The 12,257-nt window shown below is 63.7% G+C and overlaps 1 protein-coding gene across 3 annotated transcripts in view; it reads right to left on the reverse strand.

Annotated features, from left to right (window-relative positions):
* The window catches only part of CIC (capicua transcriptional repressor), a 26,514-nt gene that overhangs the window by 11,607 nt on the left and 2,650 nt on the right, over nt 1-12,257 (reverse strand). For all 3 annotated transcript variants that reach the window (XM_045292726.1, XM_045292727.1, XM_045292725.1), the window contains exon 2: nt 8,840-11,646. In XM_045292726.1, the coding sequence (XP_045148661.1) occupies nt 8,840-11,624 (2,785 nt within the window). In that variant the 5' untranslated portion in view covers nt 11,625-11,646. The remainder of the gene's footprint in view (nt 1-8,839; nt 11,647-12,257) is intronic.

The raw sequence follows: 12,257 nt of genomic DNA on the forward strand, positions 1-12,257 counted from the left end.
CCGCGCGCGGGTCAGGCCCCGCCGCACCCTTCCCTATTGGTTGCCCCGCGGGAACGTCAGTCATATGCAAATAAGGGTGGGGCGGGGCGGACTCCGGTTGGCCCCGAGCCGGCCGGGGGCGGGACCGCTGGAGGAGGGTGGCAGAGAGGGCGCACTGCAGTAAAGGCGCGGAGCCAGTGGGGCGGCTCGGGGCGCCCGCGCTGCGGAGGCCCCGGGGTTGTGTGTGTCCAGCCCGCCCGTGAGAACACGCTCGCGCGCGGGCGGCCCGCCTCCCTCACGCACACCTGGGCGGGCAAGGCCCCGCAGGGCAGAAAACGGTTGGGTTACGAGGTGTCCTTGTGCCCTCACCACTCTCAAAGCAGCACAATACACTCAGACATAGCAAGGCCCGCATTCGGGGGAGTCAATCAACTGCTGATCCAAAACATTAGTGGAGAGGGTGCAACTGCGTGGCCAGAACAATCCCTCAGAGGCGAAGGAGGAGTGCTTATTTACAAGGCATTCACGCTAAAGTCGCCTAGAAATCATTTCAAGTATACAGATAACTATGCCGCTCTATATAAGGAACTTGAGCTTCAGTGGGTTTTGGTATCCTTAGTGGTCCAGAAACCATGTGGATACCAAGGTATAACTGTATTTTGATGCCACATCCATTAGCTTGTCACACCCACAGTCTCCAGCCCACGCTGGTACTCACAAAGTCACACAGAAACTCACCTAACATACTACCCCATACACTCATTCTCTTCCACCCTCTTCACATCACCTGGTTACATACATCCTGTTATATGTGCCCCAAAACACCCACCCCCAGCTTGAAACCAGGGCTGCTGTATGGATTGTGCTGGATTCTTTTGCTCCCTCCACTCCACAGCCACAGCCAGCTGGAATGGTGGTTTTGTTTGCCCAATGGTCAGATGAGACTGGGATCATGTGGTCAGGATGCAATAGCCTGGTATGCCAAGTCAAGGGCTTGAACCTCAGGTTGGGCACGGGCAACAGGCAGGGCCACCCAAACAGTGGCTCAGACATAAGGTTTGACTATGATGCGGGAGACTTGCCAAAGCAGAAAGGTCAAAGGCCCAAGGCTGGGTGGAGCCCGACTTAGGAGATACTGGTGCGGGTCTGGGGACCTGGCAGGCAGAGGTACAACACACCTCGTGTTGGTCCTGACAAGGAAGGCATGGAGGCCTGGCACAGAGTCACACCTGGGCAGGTAAAACCAAACAGGTTCAGATGAACCATGGCTGGGGCTCTGACACAAGGCACAGGAGCAGAGAACCCCAGGTCTGATGGTGGAGCCCAGGGCAAAGTGGGGGAGAAGCTAAAGCAGGGTAACTTGAACCCTGAGGGGGCAAGGCAGGCCTGTAGCCTGCTGACCTCCAGAGACTGCAGGGCCAGACACTTGGCTGTGAGCCTGGAGGGGCTACCCAGGGGACTATTAGGTGGCTGCCCCCTCCTCCCTCTGCAGCCGAATGCAGACCCTCCATTACCTCACTACCCCAGGGACTGCAACCTGAAGCAGAAATCAATGTGGCCTGCTACCTCCCTACCACTACCCCCTCCCCTCCCTTCCTCACCCCACCGTGAGTCACCTACTAGCATGTTAACCCATTCCCCACTGCGAAGCTACCCTGGCTCATAACTCAGAGGGGCCTTGGCCCCAGCTCCCCCACTGCCAATAGGTGAGAGAGAACCTGGCCTGGCAGCGGGGAAGGAGGCCCCCCACACATCTGGGAGAGGAGCACATCTGGGAGAAGCTACAGTGTGCAGGGAGGAAGACTGAGAAGAGGCCCCTTGCAGGGCAGGGTACAGCCAAGTGGTGGGGGGTGGGAGAAGGGGGGATCCAGCCTGGCAGGGAGGGGTGAGGATCCGGGTGGGAAAGGGCCCCCCTGCCCTGGGCGCTGGGCCAGCCCTATACTTAGATTCCATTGTTCGATGGAGGAACCCTGGGTGGGGGTGAATAGGAGGGACCTTCTCTCTCTCATCCTTCCTCATCCCTAACTGGGGCCTCCAAAGTTGGAAAAGGCTGAGGGGGTTCCCCAAACCAAGGCCCCACCCCATCTGGCATTGGCAAGCCTGTCCCCGTGGCCACCCCCACCCCCTCACCAACTACACAAAAGGCCTGGCTCAGAGCCTACCCCAAGGCTGCTGCACCAGCCCCCACCCACCCCACCCAGTCCCGGGGACAGGAGCCCAGCCGGGAGATAGGGCAGCCCGGGGCAGCACAGGCCGAGGCCTGCCCAGAGGCCCAGGGTGTGCAGCAGGGCTGCTGACATGCTGAGGGGACAGGCAGATGGGCTCTGAACTCCAGGCGGCAGCCGTTTATTGAGCCCGGGAGGCACCGCGCCCCAGCCACCCGCAGCTCCCCACCCTGCTCTCCAGGCCAGGGTCCCCGCCTTGGCTCACCACCCTGGTGTCCCCAGCTCCCCTCACCCGCTCTCCCTTCTGCACACACACCCCCACCCACCCACGGCGGGCGGCGTCTGCGAGGGCCAAGGTTGCCTGGGGAACAGCCCCAATTGGGCTGGCGCTGCTTGGGAGGGATGGGGGGCTAAAAATAGCGCGGGGTGAGTCAGTGTGAGTGGGGCTGGGGGAGGCAGGAGGGCCAGGAGAGGCAGGGGAGGGTCCCCAGGGACGGAGAGATGTGTGGGATACGGCCTGGCAGAGAGAGAGAGAGAGAGGGAGGGTCGGGATGTGTGCTTGGAGGTAGGAAGGGGAAGTGAGGAGGGGAGATAGGAGGGGGTCCCCTGGGACTGGTGTGAGCAGACTGAGGGAGGCACAGAGGCCCGAGTGGAGGAGGAGGAGGAGGGGGAGCCGCCCTGTGATCCCCTCCCCTCCCAAGCCCACGAGATTTTCCACTCGCTCTCTGGCCCCTGGCCAGAGCCCGGCGGGCCCCACAAAGCCGCTTTGTGCTGCGAGGGCAGGCGGGAGCCCGGCCGGCCTGACACCCACCCACGCGGGCCCGGGCGGGGCGCGGGCCAGCTGGCACCCAAGCTGTCTGGAGGGGTGGGGGTAGGGGGGCGGCGGCGTGGAACCCAGCGCCAGGGTGCGGCCACACACGGGTTAATGGCGCAGAAAAGGGAACAGGTTCTGGCCAATCGGCAGGCGGCTAGCGCCACGCTGGCCAATGGAAAGATCAGATCGAAGGCCCTTGGGTGGGGGCGCCTACCCCCCAGGGGCACGGGAGTCGGCAGCTGGGCGTGGCGCTCGTGGGCTGCACCCAGTTCTCACGACTACTCAATACGAACTGAGCTCGGAGGGTCCAGTAGTCAGGAGGTGGGGCACCGGACAGCATTTTTTTTTAATCCAGGTCCGCCTGGCTTCGCGGTCAGCTTTCCAAGGAAATGTGCAGCGGGGTCCCTAGACCCCGGGCTCCATATGGGGCGCAGGAACAGGGGACGGAGCGCGGGCGGAGGTGGCGGCGGCGCGGCGGGCTGGGGTCCAGCCGCCTGCGGTGCAGCCGCTGCCGCCGGTGGTAATGGGAGCCAGACGCCGTCGCCGCCGCTAATGCGCCTCCCTCCCAGCCGCTAATGGAGTCATTAATGCTGGGGCGCCGGGCCGCACCCCCTCCCCCCCAGCCCCACTCCCCAGAGCATCAGCACGCTGTCCGCGGCCACCACCAGGAGGCAGCGCCACCTCTCCCGGCGCTGCCAGGCGGAGCAGCTGGGGTCTCTTGCACGAAGTCAACATCACCGACACCACTCCAGCAACCTCACCAACGCCTCCCATTTTCCCAGAAGCGGGGGTGGGGGTGGGTGGGTGCCCTGGCTGAGTCTCCTCCTTCTCCCAGGCAATCCCAGCGGGCTCTAAACTCTTTCTCCACTGTCTGCAGACCCCCAGTTGAGCCTCAGCTTCTCAACCTGGCCTTCACGCCTGGCCTGGCAGCGCCTGCCGTCCTTGGCACCTTGTGGCCAGCACCAGCCCAAGAGTTCCCACACCTTCACCCCTCCTGGCCTGGGCTCCCGCAGCTGCCACCACCTGGAGGGGCCATCACCCTGAAAGCATCTACTCACTCCTGCTAAGTCCACTCACATGGCCTCCAGAGAAGCCCACGGGCACCTCCCTCACCAACAGCCAGCCCTGAGCCACTGTCTGGCCTAGCCTCCGGCTCCCAAACCCCCTACCTTGTGCCTGTCCTTCCCACCTGCCTGCCCAGTCCCGGGTCTGCCAGGAGGGGACCCAAAACCCAGAGCCCCAAAGGGAGCTGACTTCTGGTGTTGGTTCAGGGGATGGGAGTAGGGTGTCATTATTTGAGAATTTATGGAACTGTTGATGGGTAGGATTGAACTAGAGAGTGGGAAAACTCAGGCTCCAGCCCTTCACCCTTCTGTGGGCCTGGCTTTCTCTACCAGCCTGGCCTCTGGGGTCCTACCCACTGGGATGGGCTATATTCAGAACTCAGATCATAATACAAGGCAGGAACTATGGTGGGAGGACAGGATGATGTGGGTCTGTGCACTCTGGCAGGTGGGTGGGCATCCGAGCTGCTTTCCTGCCACCACCCCATGGCTGGATCTCCTGGCTGGGCCCTTCTAGCCCCTGCCTTCCTGCCTCTCTTACAAACAGGTGCTTGGAGGTGGGGGTAGTGGGGCAGGGTAAACGAGCCAGCAAGATGCCTCCTGAGACCTCAGTAGGTTTGGGTGACAGTACCAAAGCAAACAAACCCCAACGGACAAAGCAACCCCACTCCCGTCGAGTCGATGCCAACCCACGTGACCCTTGCTGCAGAGTAGACCCACGTTGGTTGCAGGATTTTGCAGAAGCAGACAGCTTCACAGGTTTCCCAAGGAGCAGCTGGCAGTCTCCAAGCACTGGCCTTGCAGCTAACAGACCAAATGCTTCACCCACTGTGCCACAAAGGCACCTTTTTGGGGGCAGTAACCCACTGCCATCGAGTAAAGCCAGCTCCCAGCAACCCTGGGCAAGGTTTCTGAGGCTTCTAGATCTTTGTGGGAGCAGGAAGTCTCCTCTTTACCCCTCACAGCAGTTGGTTGGCTTGAACCACTGACTATGCAGTTAGCAGCTCAGCACCTAAACCGACAGTGCCACAGGGCTCCTTTGTTGAGAACAGCAGAGAGCAGTTAATTTGTCAGTGAACAAGAAGACAAGGTTGGACAATCTTCCAGCTCTTTCCAAGAAGGTCAAGGGGAACCTGGTACTTAGCACTGCCTGCTGCAGTTACAGAAGTGCCCAGGAGGTGGGGAGGAGGGGGGAGTGGGGAGGGGACAGCAAGTCTGTCTAAAAAGTCAGAGAGGGGGTAGCAGTAGAGAGACCAACATGATGGGGAGAGAAGGGGGGGGGGGGCACACAGGATCCCAAGACTGGGTACCAAAATTGAAGGAGTGTAAGCCCAAAGCTTAGACGAGGGTTGAAGTGTAGAGTCTGTCAATCCAGAAAGGAGAGATAGACTGCCTAGAAATAGAGTCCTAAACGTGACAGACTGTGGGACCCAAGGGAAAGACAGGCAGACACACAGTAGCCTGGTGAGAGAGACAGGCATGGGAGAAAAGGCGCCACCTGCCAATGGGGGGAGACAGGCGGGAAGCTGGGAACCGGGAATGGGAGGGAAGCCTTGCTAGGAATGAGGCTGAGACATCTGGCCTGCTGGGCAGGGGCTGCAGGCCCTGGAAGAGGAGGTGGGGGGGGTGTTTCCTCTCCTGGGGAGCAGGCGGGAAGAGAGAGAGAGGCAGCAATAGCAGCTGGCCGCCTGGCCATGGGCAGAATGTGGGGAATGCCAGCCGCCTGTCCCGGCATGTCCCCCAGCGGAAGCAAATGCCTAGCAGGGGGCAGGAGCAGGCAGGCTGCCCTGGGCCACCCCCTTGCACCTGCTGCCCTCTGAGTGAGGGTCAGGCCCCGGTATGGGCAGGCAAAAGAGGCCAAGCCTGTGGCTTCCTCCCTAGGCCACCAGGCACGGTTCACCCTCCCTGGCTCTAAGCGGGGCAGGCCCCTGAGGAGTCTGTGTCCCAAGGGAGTAGGGAAGGCCCCAGTGGGGAGAACAAATGGAGTTGCTGGCTGGGAACCCAGGGGTCACCTAGCTACTTTGGCAGGGGTGGGGGTGATTGGGACACCCCAACCCCCACCCAGGCTAAGCCCTGGGCAGATTCTGACGACCGGGCAGCACCAGTCCTCCCCTTGGGCACTGGTGCTGACCACCTCAACTTTACTTCCTGGGTGGGCTTCAATGAAAGGCCCTGAGCCTGAGGACTGGGAATGCGGCAAATGCCCCCATCGAGGGCAGTTGGATGACTGTTACTGGCCCTGTTACCCAGCCTGATTTAGAACCTGGGCTCTTGAGGCTCAATCCCCTCGTTCAAATCCTGGCACTCTCTTCCTAGGTGGGTGATAAGCAGCAAGTCACTTAACCTCCCCGGAACTGTAGCTTTCACCTCAGCCAATCAGAATTCCTTAGTTAGGCAGACCTCAGTTGGGAGGAGGAGCCCCCATGGCGTCACCATTGGGCTGGGAACCACAAAGCCGGCAGTTCAAAACCACCAGCCGTGCGCTAGGGAGAAAGACAGGGCATTCTACTCCCGTGACGGGTAGAAACCCACGGGGGCAGTTCTACGCTGTGCTGTAGGGTCGCTATGGGCCGCCATCGACTCCACAGCAGTGAATTTGGTTTTTTGGTTTGAGGGGGGAGGGGCGGGCGCCGTGAGTTCACAGGGCATTTGCCGAACATGCCTCACACGTGATCTCGTGTTGCCGTGACTGGGGTGGTGATTAATTGGTGATGAGGCTCTAGAGTTCTGGCAGTCAAGAGAAGGGGCCCCCCCGCGCTGTCCCCGCCCAGCCTGGACAACCATCTCCAGGAGACCTTTCAAGAAGTGACTCCCCTTGCCTCAGCTAGAAAATGGTCCCAGGAGTCCCCCCAGGGTTCCTGTTGTGGCCAACTCCAGGGAATTGTGCGACAATACCCACCGTGAGAACTGCTCCGTGGAGGACGGCAGCCTGCCTCCTGCACACTTCCCGCATGATCTCCAGACGGCCCAGCCCCACTGACCTCTCCTCTCTGGGGTCTGCACAGGGAGCTCCAGAAGGGCAAGGCCCGCTGCTCTGCAGCCAGCCTGAGAGGAGGCAAGCACCAATCCCCTCCTGTCCTGACTTCCCAGCCTCAGGGATCAGCGGCCCCAAGCTCTGCTCCGCCCACCGTGAAGCCAAAGCGGGGTCCCACCTGCTCCAAAAAACCCCACCCCCGCCCCCTGGCTCCCTAATGCTCCCAGGATAGAGCTCAAATACCTTCTGGGGACCTCGCCCCACCCAACTCTGGCTGACCAATCCAGCAGCCGCATCCTCAGACTCCTCCGCCTTCTAGAACCTTCCGCTTTGCAAATTCCACTTCCACATTGTCTCCCACCCCCACCTGCCTGGCCCCCCTCGCTCCTGTGCACTCTTCAATCTTCAGTACTGTTCCTGGGTCTCTGGTCGCTCTTTCAGGAGCCCCCACTCCCCCAGCCCCATTACTCCCCACTGGACTGGGCACCTCCTTTGGCCTTCCACAGAGCCCCCAGACTGGCTCTGACGGCTCTGGGCTGCTGCTGTCCAAGGACAGCCTTGTCTATTCTGGTGGCCCCAGTACCACTCAGCACAGGGCCAGGCTCCAAAGGGCCCTCAGCCCACAAAGACAGGCGGGCAGGCAGACAAGGAAAAGATGCCAGGGAACGGACTGGTGCCAAGGGAGGTCTGTCACCCTCCTGTGCATTGTCCCCACGAGGACTGGCCCGCACCCCCACCCTTTTTCCCACGCCCGTGCCCCCCCCCCCCACTCCAGTGGGTCCTTAGGAGCCAGGAGTCTTCTCAACTCCCTCTTCCCCAGAAAACGCCTGTGAAGCCTGGTCCTGACGTCGCTGACCCCCAGCCCCAGGATAGCCAGACTAGACGTGCACCCTCAGGCGGGCCCCAACAACAGCCTCAGTCACCCTCTTCGGCACAGACTGTGTTCACGTGGGGGACAGGACACAAAGGGGCAGGTGAGGCTTTGACCCGAGCTAGGGTCCTACCTCTACCTAGCAGCGGCGGACTTCCAGGTGCCTCAGCCTCCCTGTCCTCTATGTCAGTACCCTGATGAGCGCACACCAGCCTGTAAGGAGCCCGGGTGGCCCATCGGTCTAAGCACTGGACTGTGAACCACAAGGGAGGCGCTTCAAACCCACCAGCCCCTCACCAGGGATTTCTGGTGTCAAAAACGGCAAGAAAGTGTTCTACTCTGCAGATGAGCTGGCAGCGGCTGACGGTGGCTGCGAAGACCAAATGAGCTAATACTTGGCAAGGGCTTCAAATGGGTCAACTGCGAGGGTTATATCACAGGGGGTGGGTGAGCCGTGGGGGGTCAGGAGCCCAAAGGGTCCCTGGTGGTGCCAAAAGGTTAAAGTTCTCAGTGCTAAGCACCTGCTCCTCGGGAGAAAGAGGAGGCCGTTTGAGAGGAGGCCGTTTGCTTCCGGAAAGGTTACAGCCCCCAGGGAGTCGGAACTGATTCGACGGCAACAGGTTAGGTTTGGGGTTGGGGAGAATTTGAGGAGCGACTCATGTGCGTGCCTGACCCTGTGATGGCCGTGCATCGGGGTCATTATGATGTTTCCCCATCAACTTCCCGGGGATGGGGTAAAGGTCCGAGGGCTGCCACCCACCCCCTCCGACCCAGGGGTCAGACTGGAGGTTCCAGGGGCAGGGCCTGAGAAATGTCACCCTGGGTGTTCCCCTGTGCAGCCCACATGGGCTCTAGAGGCACCTTCTCTGCAGAGAAACTGCTAACCTCCCCTTGTCCCCCTCCTGAGGCGTGGAGCTCACTCACAGTTCTGCTCAAGGGCATCCCTGCCACCCATCCATCGGCACATCTTACCTGTCCCGGGCCGGCCCATGATGACCTCCTTCTTGGGGGCAGGATGGCTGGTGTAGCTGCTGGGCACGAGGACGGGCAGCAGGGCGGCGGGTGAGGGGTGGAAGGCCACAGGCTGGAAGGGCGAAGAAGCCAGGCCAAAGGTGGGCATCGGCTGGGCCACGGCAGTCGGCGCGGCTGGAGGCACAGTGATGGGTACGGGGGCCGGCAGGGGCGGGGGCAGGCTGGGCTTGCCACTGGCCGCCCCGGCAGGGGCTGGAGTCTCCGTCTCACGGCAGCCCCGCCCGGGGCCCCCTACCCGGGCCTCACTGGCCAGGCCTGCCTCTCCTGGGAACTTGGAGGGAAGCGGGACGTCGGGGTTGCGGACGATGACGGGCGAGTCCCGCTGCACGGCGGGCACCCTGCGCACGGAGGGCCCCGGGTCCGAGGTCAGGCCGGCGGGCGGGGGCAGCAGCAGCAACGGGGAGGGCTGGCGGGATCGGGAGAAGGGCACGGCGGGCGACACGGCGCGGAAGCCGGCCGGCGTGGAGGGCGTGGGGGTGTGGGACACCGAGTCCACGCCCGAGTCCAGGCTGTCGCTCTTGGAGAAGTCCGGAGCGGTGCTCCCGGGCCCAGCGCCGGGCGCCCCCAGGACCCCCGAGTGCGGCAGCAGCTCCGTCTTCCGCCGCCCGGGGCTGATGGGCACAGTAAAGGTCAGGTTGGTCTGGAAGGTGGGCAGGATGCCGGAGGAGTGGCGCTCCCGGGGGGCGGGCGGCGGCGGGTGGGGGCCCAGGTCCGGCGGGGTCAGCATGCCGGCCTTCGGGGTGCTGGCGCTCAGGTGGCGGCTGCGGACGGCGGTGCGCTGGATGACCGGGGAGGCGTTGATGGGGCTGAAGTTGGCGGGCCGGAAGCCGAAGAGGGGCGAGGGCGAGGGCGAGGGGGCGGGGGAGAAGGGCGACTGCGTGGAGACCGGGGAGAAGGAGGGCGTGCCCGAGCGCGAGCTGCCCAGGGACACCAGCATGACGGCCGCCTCGCACTCGTCGAACTCGAAGCGGGACAGGTCCGCCGGCGCCACCAAGCGTGGGCGCGAGTCTCCCCGGGCGGCCACGCTGCTGGCCTCGCTGTCCCGAGACGTCTCGTCGCCCCAGTCGAACTCGGTGCTGCCCTCCCGGGCCGCCACGCCGCCCGTCCGCCCGGCCCCGCCGGGCCCGCCGTCCGCCAGCCCCTCCATCTCCTTGGTCCGCATGGACAGGTGGCGCGAGCAGTAGCCGCGGCGCTGCGACTCCTTCATGCAGCCGTCCCGCGAGCACAGCCGGCGCCACTGCTTGCCGTTGAACTTCTTGCGGATCCCGTTGGGCGTGCAGACCACGTCGCCCTTCTTGTACTTCTGCTGGGCCGCGGTCAGCGGCGTGCGAGCCCGGGCGGCCGGCGCGGTCCCCTTCTCCAGGGAGGCCACGCTGCTGCTCCGACTGCCGCCCTGGCTGCCCTCCTGGCAGGGCGAGAGCTGCTCCCCAGGGCGGCCGGGGCCTGCAAAGGCTGGAGACTTGGGGGGCGGCGAGAGGAGCTGGGGCGGAGGCAGGGGGAGCAGAATGGGCGTCGCGCCCAGGGCTGGCGGGTGCTTCCCTTCACCCTCCTCACAGGTCCCCAGGCTGCCCCCAAAGCTGATCTTGGAGACCTCCGCATCCTCGGGCTGCTTGGGGTCCAGTGGAGCAGGGCAGGGCGGCAGCGTGGCCCTGGGCTCAGCCGGTTCCTCCTCGGAGGCTGCGGGGGGCTTTCTCAGCAGGGCCTCGGGTTCCCACGGGGGCCGCAGCAGGCGCAGGCTGGAGCGGGCCACCCATACGGTCTCCTCCGGCTCGCAGTGGGGCGGCTGAGGGCCAGGCTGAGCACCAGGGCCAGGGCCGAGGCGGACCTTGTAGGCAGCAGGCTTGGTGGCCACCTCCACCACGACCCCCTCACGGTAGGCTGCCACGCCGGGCTCCACGCAGGTGCACACGGGCATGCCCACTGCCAGCGCACCAGGGGGCGGCGTGGCGTCGAGAACCACATCCACACCGCCACCTGCGCCCCCCTCGTAAAAAGTCAGGGCCCGGTCGCCAGGGAACTGCACGCCCAGGTCCTGGCTTCGGCGCACCTGCCGCACCACCGCCGGCAGGAAGAGGCCATCGCCGCGGCGCGCCAGGACCCGCTGGGACCGCAGCTGCCGCAGGTCATAGCTGCCTCCGGGGGTGCCAGGAGGCCAGGGCCCCGGTCCGCAGGCCTCGGCGGGCTCATCCTCCAGGTCGGCCGAATGCTCGCTGGCGGTGTCGGTGGATGAGGAGCGGGTGGAGGTGGGCGGCAGGGGAGGCAGGCCCAGGGCGCTGGCATCCTCAGGCGTCCGCTCCTGCTCCTCAGGGGCCCCAGTCCCATGCTCCTCCACGTACTTCTTCTTGGGCGCTCTCGACTTGAACGTAGCCGTCTTACGGCTCAGTGAGGGCTCCCAGCGGCCTGCATCTCCCTCCCCCTTGGGGTCTTCGGCTGGGCCCAGGACTGGGTCATCAGGGTGCAGCTCTGCAGACGGCCCCTCTGCCCCAGGGCCCCGTTGGGTCACCACCACTGCCGCCGCCACCACCGCCTCCTCGCCCTCCTCAACAGCCTCTTCTGGGCCTGGCTGCTTCGTGGAGGCCACCACCACCTCCTCCTCGTCCTCGGGCTTGTCACAGTCCCCAGCCCCTCGCCGTCGCAGGGCCTTGGCCCTGGTGGCTGGGGGGGACTTGCTGCCACTGCTGCCAGGGCCAGGGATCCCGGCACACGCTTTCTTCATGGGTTTCATCTTTGTCCCCACCCTCAGACACCTGCAGGGGGGGGGGAAAGACCTGGATCATCGGGAGCAATTCAGGAAGTCCCCTTGACAAAGCCAGTGAACCCCAAGATTTCCCACCCGCTGAGGCCACTGCTGCCTCCATTCCAAGGACCCCAAGGCCTCTTCTCTGGTCACCCTCAACTCTAAAGGGGGAGGGGGGGTCTGGCTAGCACCCAGCCACAGACTGTACACACATACTCGGGCTACCTCTGCACTGACAAGTTGCCACAGGGCCCCACAGTCAGACTCAGTGACAGTTTGCACCTATGGAGCCAGCACTCTCTGCCTGGCTCAGTGCTCACCTGGCCTTTCTCAACAGCCCTCAGTCCTGCCTCCGCCGCCCAAAGAGGCAGAGGGTACCCCCAGCCCCCTTCCCCCAGGACGAACCCAAGGCACAGGGGAGGGTGGGGGGTTTAAGCAATGCCACTCTGCCAGGGGCAGCTGGCTAGGAAACCAACGGCAGAGCTGGGGTCTGGACCTGGGAAGCTGGCTTCAGGGACTGAGCTTCTAACTGTTTCAGTGTGCTGCCTGTCACATGAGCCAGCAAGCACACGTCCTCACACTGTCACTGTCCAGGGGTCCTCTCACACTTACACACACACT

This window comes from Echinops telfairi, unplaced genomic scaffold (assembly GCF_000313985.2).
Source record: "Echinops telfairi isolate 266 unplaced genomic scaffold, ASM31398v2 ScPeMD7_655;HRSCAF=1070, whole genome shotgun sequence".
NCBI classification, from domain to species: domain Eukaryota; kingdom Metazoa; phylum Chordata; class Mammalia; order Afrosoricida; family Tenrecidae; genus Echinops; species Echinops telfairi.